This window comes from Ovis canadensis, chromosome 2 (genome assembly GCF_042477335.2).
Source record: "Ovis canadensis isolate MfBH-ARS-UI-01 breed Bighorn chromosome 2, ARS-UI_OviCan_v2, whole genome shotgun sequence".
Lineage (NCBI taxonomy): Eukaryota > Metazoa > Chordata > Mammalia > Artiodactyla > Bovidae > Ovis > Ovis canadensis.
The window spans coordinates 85,472,354-85,485,184 of NC_091246.1; the positions used below are offsets into that span (position 1 = coordinate 85,472,354).

A 12,831-nucleotide genomic window follows, 5' to 3' on the forward strand; every position below is an offset into this window, starting at 1 on the left:
AATTAGTTGTAGAACTGAGGTCTGGACTCAAAGCTCAGACTACATTTTCTATTTTAAGAAAACCCAACAACTTTCCACTTTAGATTCAACACGGAGCATGTAAGAATGTTGTTCTGGAGATCATAGGGTTTAACTGATGCCATCACAGAGAATATCAGTTTCAAGTAAATCTGAATTGGTTCTTACCATGGCAAATAGCCAGTGAGATCTGGGCTCATTTCTGCTCCTTTTGTACAATACACAAACCCTCCCTCCACCTCCCATGGACACAAATCCTCTTCTGGTAGTTGCTGCATTCCACTTTAGAATTTGGTGAGCTATCTATTTCTACTTTGCAAGGGTAAAGGGAGGAATATTTTTATTTTAGCTCTGAGTACAAAACATCAAGCTATGTCCTTGGATATAAGGTGTTTATTTTCATTGCTGTTCAAATAGTTAAGAGCTTTGGCCAGGGTTTCAAAAATCCCTGTATTCCTTTTCCAGCTCTGACCCTGCCTGAGAGGACTTTAGCCACGATAACTTTAAAACCAGGGATAATAGTCTCTGAAACTCTCTCTCTAATAGGGAGGTTAGGAGGATTGCTGGGATAATGTCTGTAGAATAGTCCAAGCAGTCGGGAAATCAGACACTATAAATATAGTACACTGTCCTGAACCATCTACTTTTGGATATCCTTGCCAAAGACAGGGGGGATCTTGACCATTCACACCTGCAATCCTTCTTGCCTGAAAAATTCACATATTGTGGAAATGATGCAAAGACCCCTTACATGATGGTGGTGATAATCCGATCTTTAGTTGAAGTCAAATAATCCCTCCTATCTGTACATTCTTATAGCTTTGAGCTTAATGCCTATGATTTATTAAAAGATGTTTCTTCCATGTGAACGAAGGCTTCCTGAGAGATCTTTTCTTGTGTACTCAGCACAGAGTAATTTATCAATACAACTGGCTATTTGAAGGGCTATCTAAATGAATGTATGCCTAGATCCATTTTCTTTCTGTTTCAGAAATTTCCTCAGAAATCTCTCAGGTCAGATAACAGCCATTAAAAAGGGTGCCTATTTTAAGTAAATTTTACTTCATGCAATGGAGTGAAAGCCCAGAGACTCGAACCATTTAAATAAATTCATCAAGTACTCATTCATTCTGTGCCAGGTGCTTAGAAGGGTATTCAAAGGGTTGATGAAATAGAGAAATGCAAAGGTAATAAAATAATAGTCATAAATGGAATAAGTCATTACTCAAAAAAAGCTCACATGTATATACACACACAATGTAGTAATGGTTAATAAGAGTGCTGTGGTCTACTTATTGCATTAAGGACTTTACATATATCATTTCATCAACCGTTATAGATGAAGACACTAAGATACAAGTATGTTAAATAATCTGTCTTAGGTAACAGAGCTATCAGGAGGTAAACCAAGGTTCATACCCATGTCTGTTTCACTCCAAAGTCCAAAATCTTTGTCACGATCCTCTCCTGTCTCTTACTTGTAAGCACACATGTACCATGGACATAAATACATCCAAGTTTGTGTGTACATATGTATATGCACAGGTATGTATGTACTATTTATCTACAATTGAATAGCATCTACCTTTTCACCTGACTGGCTGGGAAGACACCCTGTTCTAAGAGTCATGGTAGAACGCAAAATATTCAGGATTTAAATCTGCTTTATACACACAGCTCTAAAATGGTCAGGCTGGCAACAGTCTAGAGCAGCCGATGTCACCATCTTTCTCATCATCATGTTAACAGGTAACATTTATGGACAGTTAGCAAGCAGCATGACTAAATGCTGTATGTGCATCATCTTAGGTTATCCTCACAATAAACCCACGAGGTGGTGAGTATCCCTGCTTCACAGGTGAGGGAGCCCAGTCTGAGGCTCTATTTTCACACACTTAGTAAGAACTGGATCCAGGATTCAAACTCACACATTTGCCTTAACTACACTCATCTTTGCCCAAAGTTTCCTGGCCTGTTTAAAAAGCAGGCAGAATGTGGGCTGCTGCACCACACGTGAGAGGGGCACTGACCTGTGGGCATTCTGCAGGGGCGGAGGCACCACTGGGAGCGACTGCTGGGCAGGACTAGTGTCCCAGCCCCCCCCCCCACCCCCAGTCACATGGCCCTAATCAGACGTAAGCTCTCATTAGCGACATGTGGAGCCAAGTGACCTACTTTCAGGCCTGGTCCATGAAAACCTTCCCCACCGCCCCTCCACCCAAACTCTCTAGGGTCTGCCATCAGGAAGAGGAAGCTGTAGTCCCACAGAGAGGCAGAGCCATAAAATGGCAGAAGCCCTAAGAAAAAAAAAGGAAAGTGTTAGTCAGTCGTGTCTAACTCTCTGTGACCCCATGGACTGTAGCCCACCAGGCTCCTCTGTCCATGGAATTCTCTAGGCAAGAATGCTGGAGTTGGTTGCCATTCCCTCCTCCAAGGGAATCTTCCAGACCCAGGGATGGAACCCCCATCTCCAGCACTGCAGGCAGATTCTTTACCATCCAAGCCACCAGAATGGCTAAGTTAGCCCTCAAATCACCCCAGGGAGGAAAGAACTCACCACACATTGGCTGAGACATTGGCTGAGAAGGAGAAAGAAATTCCTACTGTGTTAGCCCACTAGGATTTTACAGTTTATTTACTATCAGTTCAGTTCAGTCGCTCAGTCGTGTCTGACTCTTTGTGATCCCATGAATCGTAGCACGCCAGGCCTCCCTGTCCATCACCAACTCCCGGAGTTCACTCAAACTCATGTCCATCAAGTTGGTGATGCCACCCAGCCATCTCATCCTCTGTTGTCCTCTTCTCCTCCTGCCCCCAATCCCTCCCAGCATCAGAGTCTTTTCCAATGAGTCAACTCTTCGCATGAGGTGGCCAGAGTACTGGAGTTTCAGCTTTAGCATCATTCCTTCCAAAGAACACCCAGGACTGATCTTTAGAATGGACTGGTTGGATCTCCTTGCAGTCCAAAAAGAACTAGCATTTATCCTAGTGATATTAACTAATGGCTAAAACGTACTTCCTATCTTTTACTAAGCATCTGACATCTACATCTGACATCTAGCATCTCAACACGTTTGAGAAACATGCTGAACCTGGAATGGACACTGTCCTGCTGTAACTATAGAGACCCAACTCTATGTACAGATGTAAATGAAAGTACCAGCTGGAACTAGAGTTACAACATGATTTTATCCACATTATTTCATCATTTCACCATCCAAAAAGCAAGAGAGGTATAAAGGGTTATCTCAACTTAGAGATGAAGAAACCATGGCTCAGAATGGCACATTTTCCATGTTCACATAAATAATCGGTGGCAGGACCAAGACTTTGCCCCAATCTTCTTACCCAGCACCCAGTTCCTCCTTTACCATCCAACCTGATATCCTTTTATGGACCAGGAAAAAGTTACTTCGTCTCTGCTCCACTCTTGGCACATGATATAGTTGAAATCTTACTAACTAGGTATAAAACCTTCAGTTTTTTACACTCAATTACAAAAGGCATGTATCCTTGGAAAGGTTAGTCAAAGATGAGCATTGACAATGAAGCATTATTAAGCATTAGATCTAGAGGGAAAATTTGGGTCATGGAAATCAGAAAACAAAGGGAAGCTGATACAGGTGGAATATCAGGAAATAGGCAAGAAAAGGAACCCAAAACAGGAACCAATTTCACATAATTTTGCTACTGAATATTTCTCTAGCCTTCTATGCTCCCCAAACCACATCACTGATCTACAAGACAGTCACATATCACAGCTTGATAGTCTTACTGCTCACAGAGTCAGAGACTCACATTGGAATCAGATTTCAAAACTTTCTCCATCCAGTATTTAGCAAGCACTATTACGTGCCAGGCTGGGAGGCAGCTTACAGTGATGAACAAGAGGTAAGCGGTTCTTAATTTTCTGGAAGTTTTGCTAATTAACAATTTCTATGATCAAGGAAAAGTCACTTGACCTCTTTGAGCTTCAACAACTACAAAAGTTAATTCACTGGCAATTCCTACAAGAGGGTGGTATGACAGAGAGGATTCAAAGAGCAAATGTATGTGAACTTGCTCCACAAAAGGGCTGTTTAAATCCAAGTGTTTGCTTAATATTGATGTTGCCTACCACACAGATACCACAAAACACTTACGCTACACAGACCACTAGCTGGGGGGTGGAGCTTCTGTTTCTCTTTTTCTTGCCCTCAGTAGCTCAGCTGCTATTACAGCCTTTGGTCCCCAGGACACCTAAAGAAAGATGAAGGGCCACTGGACCAAGTGAAGTCATCGGATATGCCACGGGTTCCATACTGAAATATCAAGTTATGTCAAGTGAAGCAGAATTTTTTACCCATTCATTTAACAAGTATGTACTGAGTACCCTGGCTTCATGGCATTTCTGAGTGAGGAAGCCAGGAAAAAACATTTTAACAGTTGACTTGATTTATTTCAAATTGTATTAGAGCTTGAGGGATACAGAATTCTGAGAGACAACCATGTGAGAAAAGACCTACATGGGTTAAGCCGGACTGAATAAGGTCTCTGTGAAAAAGTGGGACTCTGGTGGACAACTAATGAGTAAAAGAGTCCAGGCAGGACAACCCACGTGTGCAGGGGCCCCAGGATGAAGAAGAATTGAGTGTGTTCAGGAATGGAAGATTTCTGATGAGCTTCACAGAAAGAAGCTATGAAGTAAGCAAGGTTAGTGGAAGTTACTTATCTAACCTTGCAAATCACTTGCTCTAGAACTTCTCAGAGCCTTATGCTAACGTTATCACAAAGCCTGGAATCAAGGCTGCTGGGAGAAATATCAATAACCTCAGATATGAAGATGACACCACTCTTACGGCAGAAAGCAAAGAACTACAGAGCCTCTTGATGGAAGTGAGACAGGAGAGTGAAAAAGTTGGCTTAAAACTCAACATTCAGAAAATTAAGATCATGACATCTGGTCCCATCTCTTCGTGGCAAATAGATGGGGAAACAGTGGAAAGAGTGTCAGACTTTATTATTTTGGGCTCCAAAATCACTGCAGATGGTGACTGCAGCCATGAAATTAAAAGACCCTTGCTCCTTGGAAGAAAAGTTATGACCAATCTAGACATCATATTCAAAAGCAGAGACATTACTTTGCCAACAAATGTCCGTCTAGTCAAAGCTATGATTTTTCCAGTGGTCATGTATGGATGTGAGAGTTGGACTATAAAGAAAGCTGAGTGCTGAAGAATTGATGCTTTTGAACTGTGGTGTTGCAGAAGACTCTTGAGAGTCCCTTGGACTTCAAGGAGATCCAACCAGTTCATCCTAAAGGAAATCAGTCCTGAATATTTATTGTGAAGGACTGAGCTGAAGCTGAAACTCCAATCCTTTGGCCACCTGATGCGAAGAGCTGACTCACTTAAAAAGACCCTGATGCTGGGAAAGATTGAAGGTGGGAGGAGAAGGAGACGACACAAGATGAGATGGCTGGATGGCATCACCGACTCAATGGACATGGATTTGAGTAAACTCTGGGAGTTGGTGATGGACAGGGAGGCCTGGCATGCTGCAGTCACAGGGTCACAAAGAGTCGGAAACGACTGAGTGACTGAAATGAACTATCATAAGGCTCTAAGGAAAGGTTCCAGAGTGGAGGTCCTCCCAATGTTTAAGTTGGACCTCCAAGAACAATGGGCCCAGACAGTCGAGGAAACGTTCTCCTAGAGGGTTGATCGTTCTGTTAGTTCTGATTGTTTCAAGACACAGGTGACTTGAAATGGGCATCACTGCTTGTTCTCTCACCAGGCTGCTGACACCTCAGCTAATTATTTGGAGTATCTGATATGGCTCCCTGAATCCTGGCAGGACTCATTTTGCAAAGGAGGAGATTTCCACACATGGGCTGGCGAATGAGCCCAGGCAAGTCAGTTACATGTTCAAACTGTGAAAGAGACTGTGTGAACACTTGATTTTTAAATGATTAAATTCAACAGCGATAATCACCCATATTCTTACTTCCTGGGTCATAGTCAGGGAAAATGGGGAAAGAACAGGATACTGCTTTTAGTCCTTGTCAATAGATCTACCATGAGATATAGACTTGAAATAAGAATGACTCTTCAGCAGCAGGAGAAAAAAGAATACCTCATGTTGCTTTTTTAGGATCAGATTGCCTATTTCTTCCTTTTTCTGTTGTGTGGGAAAATGCCTGAAATTTGCTTCACTTTTCTGGCACTTTCCGAATGAACACTTTAATTGGTACACTGGAGAATACTGGGTTCTTCACCTTTAAGATACTACCTGGATTCTTAACTCACTGTAATCCACATCATGCTCTGCAGTTTACAGCCTGCTGGTTAGCTTATGAATCACACAGATAATCACATAAGTAAAAAGCAATTTTACAGAAACAGTACAGGATTCTTAAAAAAATTGCCAGTCTTTTAAATAAATCTGCAGCACCACTATCATCTCCCTCTTTTAATAACCTCTTCAAACATGCTTGCAAAGGATAGTTTCGAACAGCCAGCCCCTCCTTCCCCCACATCCAAAAATTCAAAATAAGATCAGATACTGCGATAGATACTTTTTACCCATTCAAAAGTATTTCTAAAACCAGAAGTGGCTGTGTTTATACATGAGGGATGTAGGTTTGGACCCAGAGAGAGTTAAATTAATATCCTGGCTTTACCAGTTCAACTTACAGTACATCTTCATTTGCCCAGTAACACAATCTATAGCCAACTGCTAACCAAGTCAATATGTGGTAAGACTAACAGCCACCCTAACTTGCCTTGATAATTATTCTCCTTTAACTGACATAATATTCAATATACTGTTGTTGAGAGCAATAATGCTAAAATTGATGCCTTGAGGGCTACAAGACAATTGAGTTTTAGCCAGATAAAATGACTTGTACACTAATAGTGCATTATAGGTTTCCACAACGTTTGGATGCACATTTTACAGTCTACCTGCTCAAGTATGTTACATGTAATTATATTCAAAGTCTTCTGAGCATACCTCATCATTACTATATATAATTTTAAAAATACTGGCCAATAATCAAACAACATGGCTTGAGAGAAAAAAGGTTTATTTCTAAACAGCCTACATATTTTTTTTAAATGAAATGATCACTGTCTCACTACATAAGTAACAGCGTTATGTGCTTCAACTTTTTGCTTTTTTCTTGAACTGAGAATTGTTTTCACAAGAAACAAGTAGATGATAAATGCTGAATAACAAAAAGCATCATTTAAATAAAATGCATATTACATCAATCCTACCAATAAAACAAGACAGAAACTAAACACAGTGTTCCTCTAATGTAACAATCATCTACAATTTTCTCAAAAAGTCAATTTTAGACTCTGAGAAAAAATATTATATTAAATTTGAGACTTTGTCAAAATTGCCATGAAATTAATGAAAATTACCTATAATTTAAGAATCACAATAATTGAAAGTGTTTCTTCTATGTAGTACTTCACCCCCAAATTAGAGACTATAAATATTAGTTAATGGCCTTGTTGAATTTTCCTCTGAAATTTCATTTCTCTTGTAATTCATATTTTTAAATCTGAGGCCCTCATACAGAACAAAATGTGGAGTATGTTTTCTATGCCTCCCCTAGAGGTTGTGTTGAAATACTGAGAAAAAATTAACACCTGAGTAGTAATTTAAAGTAAAACACAGAACAGGCACTGTTCAAGGCAGAACAATAGGATTACACCCCAGAACAACTAGCAGACTCTGTATTTATTGCCATCAAAATGCAATGGTACACTGGGTTATCATGATGGCGAGTCATCACAATCATGCACGTATCTACGTGCTTCCATAAAGAGGCCATACGTAGGGTCCACGTAACTTAGGCAAAAACAGACACGTAGAACAAAAGTAAAGCACTGGTGATAGACCTAAGCATCACAGTGGAGGCAGTAAAACGGGAACAGGTTGGGGAATATGACTCTAATTTTTTAATAAAGGAAAGAGTGCTTAGCCAAGCTGACAGCTCCATTCAAAACGCTGCAAGAGGCTTGTTCCTTCCTGTAGGGTAAAATCCACCCCAAACGGACATTAATAATCCTGTGCGGAAGCCACTAGAGAAAGACATGGCACAGTGTGCACCTCTGGGCTGGCAGGAGCAGGGACTGTGAGGCTGCTTCCACGCCTCGTTCTTTCTGGCCTCTTTCTCCTGGACCCGGGGTCCCCTCAGGGCCCCCTGACCACCCAGGACTTAACTCTCCACTCACCCCAGTGAAATGTCCCCATCCCGAGGCAAGTGAGATAATGCTTGTGAAAGTCTTCTATAAACTGAAAACGTAATGTATAATTATTCCTATTATCAGCATCATCTCGTCTTCTGAGGGCCAAATTCCCCGTGCCTTCCAAGTTGACATCTCACTACAAAATGGTTCTACACTAACCAAGCAGTCATTGGAGCAGACAGGTGATCCTACTTTCTCCTACCTTCCCTCTTTCTTTACTTCCACATAGCGCCCCTGGTCTGCTCACTTGCCCTGGCTAACACCTGGAGAACGACAGGAGTGTGTGTGTGTTCATGCCAGGTTAAAGCAAGGGCGAAATTCTACCCCCCTCAACCCTCACTCATTACACACCAAGCTGGCAGCCTTACACACATCACAGGCTGGTTTGGGGGATCAACAAGGCTGGCAGAGCCAAAACCATTTTTTTTTTTGAAGGGGTCAGTTCTCCTGGTATTATTCCCCATGAGAAATTTCAAAACATTGCTTCAGATTCTACCTTCTCCAATTGCGATCTCCTTTGGCAAGAGGGAGTATCTCTTCATCGTCCAGTGTGGTCTTTTTGGATCCTGGGGTCTCCCAACATGCCGCTTTCAACATTTACCCTTCAAGGGTAGTAGGAAGACAGATGGCCATAAAAACATTTCAGAGGCAAAGTACACAATGCATAACGACTTAGGAGATACAGCAAAATAAATAAATAAATAAATAAATAAATAAATAAATAAATAAATAAATAAAACAGAAAAGGCGAGAAGCCTAGGGGTATGGGGAGTGGAGGCTGCCGGCCCTCAGAAAAGTCTCTTACCAGACCCGAGATGCCCTTGACACAAAGAAGGGGCTCAAGCTGGAGGAACAGCTGCTGTGAAGGCCAAGTCTATAACCAGGTCTGCAGGTTTTGGAATGTGAGGGTTTACTGGTTACAAAGGCAGGGAGCTTACTATAGAGGTTACACAGTTTTTCCTCTGATTTGCATGAAGAAGCAATAAATGGTTAGGGTGCAGAGACCACCAAGGAAGTACCAAACCTACCAGGTTAAGTGTGAGAACGAACTCTGCTAAACCCAGATGAAGAGCAGTCTCAGACTACCACACACCCATCACCCACCTCTGAGCCCTCTCTTTCAGAGGAGGCTTCCAGAAGACTCAGGGAAGCTGGGAGGCCCATGTTGTAGGGAGAGGGAGCTGAATTCAGAAGAATGCGAACAGAGCAACCCTAAGCAACAGGCCACCATCTCCCTTCTAACATTCACCACGGAGCCTGGGCGCTGGCTGGCTGGCACAGAGTTCCTGCTTTCCAATCCCCTGCCCAGCCTGCCGGAAGGACCACGTTAACCAGAATGGGGCATGCATGCCTGGGCCTGCGGGGAGTGGGAGGGCAGGATTGGCCCAGGGCTCTTACCCCAGCTCTCCTCCAGCTGGCCCCAAGACACCACTCTGGCGCTTCCCCCTACCTGAAGGATGTACCCCCGGACGTAGTCGCGCAGCGTCCAGCCCAGGCCATGCAGGATGTGGAGCACCTCCTCTTGCTTCAGGACGCTGAAGAGACGGTCCAGTAGGATCTTGAGCCGCACGGGCACCGCCTGTGTGCCGTAGAGCATCAGACTGCTGATGTCGAACACCACATTGGACTGCACGATCTCCACCTGGGTGGGGTGGTACAGGTGCTGTGTGCTGAGCTTATCCAAGGCTGTGGTGGTCCCGCCGGAGGTCCAGGGACAGCGGGAAGGCAGAGAGAAAAAAGGAGAGGGCGGAGATAAATGAAAGGAGAAGCCAGTTACTGGAAGTTACGGGGGACTGGGTCTCCATTTCTATACCTGGATGATAACCTAAACTGGACGGTGTAATGTACACAGCGCTCATCCTACCTCCTCCCGACTTGTCTGTGTTCTTGTATCCCATGTGTTTATAAAGTCCAGACAACAGCAGACACAACACACACTTGGTTTGCAGGAAGAGAGCCACTGCGGAGGCTTCTAAATGACTGTGGCTGGCAATAAAAACCCAATTAATTTGCTAACTGAACTAGGGCTCAGCCCAAGCCACCATGGTGTCCTCCGTCCCTGCACCAAAAGGAGGAACACATACACACAGCTGCCAACTCAGGCCCCAACTGCACGTTCAACCAGCATCACTTTTCTGAGTAAGATTCACCCCTTAAGATACCTGGATGGCTTGAAGAGGAAGAGGAGGGTGTTCTTTGGACTTATTAAGAGGTTAATCCAGAGGGAATAAGGAAAGCTGACCTCTGGGGGCCAGATGGGGGCTGGTCATTTACCTTAAGCTGAATTAGCTAAGAGGAATTATTCCAAGACTCAGTTCTCCAAAATTCCCCTCTTGCTATTTACCCGTTAGTTTAGTGTTCTCTAAGTTATTCAGAAGAAATAAACAAGCAAAAAAAGAAATTCCGGTCATAAATAGGTACTCTATGAACAGCTGTGATAAAGGGTTTAGTATGAGATGAAAATAGAAAAAAAAAGACTAAAATCAAAGTATGAGAATTCCTGTGTATTTCAGCTGCATCATCTCAGCATAGAAAATTGAGGATGACCATTCTCAGAGTAAATATGTTCAGTGGAACTAATGTTTCAATAATTAGGCCTTTTTCTCCTCGAATTTGAGAAATCACATTTCTGCCCTAGCTCTGAAAGCCAGCTAAGGCTATTCATTCTCATCCCCATCCTTATCTGAGTTACTGAGAACCCTACTGGAGATAAACGACATTTTTACTCAGTTTCTCTAGAGTGACCCATTAAGATACAGCATTGTCCCATCCACAGGGCTCAAAGAGATGCTGCAAAGATGACTGCAATAATGAATGAGAGGTCCTTTGAACAGAAGAGAAGGCAAAAGCACTGGATCAGCTGCCAGAATTATACAGATATGACCTTCTAGAGATTTAAAGAGAGAAACACACGAGCCTGAAAGATGCGCACCTAAATGGGCATCAGACAACAACTGCCAGCCTCAAATCCACCTAATTCTACCTGCAAGCACCCAAGGTTTCTGCACGTTCTAACCACTGTCTGGCTGAATGCCTCAATCACTCTTCCCAATAACCTTCTCCCTGATCAGTGCAGGCTACCACAGGTGCACACACTGAGCAGCTCCTCTTTTAATACACTGGTATTTCTGCATATTAATACGAGTATTTAAAAGTACACGCACACACACACAATGTTTTGTGTTTCAAATGTATTTTTTCAGGGCTCCTCCTCCACTCTCGTTTCCTCCTGACTTGTGGTCACTGGAGAGTTCATGTACTCTTGATAAATTGCCTTCTTACATCCACAGTGTAAAGGCCCTTATCATTTACCCGCTGGCTTCATTCAACACATTTACTCCCAGGAATACTTTGTCAAATAGTTCGGGTTTCCTCATACTTCATTTCTTGCAGCTGATTTGTCTGATCTTTCCTATTCTAGTGGTTAAGTCAACTTTGAATAAATAGCTTTAAAAATTAATTTAACGTTTTAGAAAGATAAGAGATTCACAAGCCTAGGGACTGAAGTCTTCTCTCACTCCACAGGGCATTTGGACGGCAGGAAAGAGGCATTATCATCCCTGTTCTTCTTCAAGTACAGCTTAACTACTCATCTTCTGAGCAGTGACTGCTCTGCTTACAGAATCCAGTATCCAGCTTGGGTGGAATCTGCTCCTCCTCCCTTCCCCTTTATCAGACTCCTCGTATCAGACTCTTCTTCACAAGGTACACGGCTGCGACCACAACAAGTATGAAATCTGGGAGGGTCGGGCAGAGGGGGCATAAAGTGCAACCGAGCCTGCTTTCTGTCCATGTGACTGGCACCTTGTTGTCTACGCCTCGAGTATATGTAGGGGTGTGTACCAGTGTACCAGGGGTGTGGGCCAGGTGTAAAGTTCACCCCTCTCTCTTCCCACTCTTTAAAAAGGGCTGGCAGTTTTAGAGGATGAAGAGGATTAAACTGTTGAGGGTACAAAGAGAGGCTGTTCAAAGAACTGAAAAAGCACAGGTAGAACAGATAAGGCAGAAGTATATCCCTAGATGCGCTATGAGACCATCAGAGAGTAAGAGTATTCAAAGGACAGGAATGGGGACTTCCCTGGTGGTTCAGTGGTTAAGTATCTGTCTTCCAACACAGGGGGTGTGGATTCCATCCGTGGTCTTAGGAAACGACGATCCTGCATGCCATGCGGCAATTAAACCCACGCGCTGCAACTACTGAGCGCGTGGGCCACAGCTGAGACCATGCAGTCATAACTAACTGAACAAATATTTTTTAAGAAAATAAAAGGACATTACTGATTGTTTAGCACGTCACATGTCCAGAAGAAGGCATTGTTGTAAGCCATGTAACTAGACAGTAGAGGTCAACAATTTTTTGTGTAAAGGGCTAGACTGTAAATATTTTAGGTTTATGGGCCTTGCCTCCAGTTTCACAACTACTCACCTCTGCTATTATAGACAGAAAACAAACTTAAAACTAATGGGCATGTCTGTGTTCCAATATAATTTTATTTATACAAATAAGTGCCTGGCTTACATTTTGGGTTCTGATATGAAAAATAAAAGGGTGGGCCAGACAAAGTCAATA

General features: G+C 42.9%; 1 protein-coding gene across 6 annotated transcripts in view; it reads right to left on the reverse strand.

Annotated features, from left to right (window-relative positions):
- BNC2 (basonuclin zinc finger protein 2) overlaps positions 1 to 12,831 on the reverse strand; it is a 481,226-nt gene that overhangs the window by 131,302 nt on the left and 337,093 nt on the right. For all 6 annotated transcript variants that reach the window (XM_069576626.1, XM_069576625.1, XM_069576624.1 and 3 more), the window contains one exon: positions 9,712 to 9,947. In XM_069576626.1, the coding sequence (XP_069432727.1) occupies positions 9,712 to 9,947 (236 nt within the window). The remainder of the gene's footprint in view (positions 1 to 9,711; positions 9,948 to 12,831) is intronic.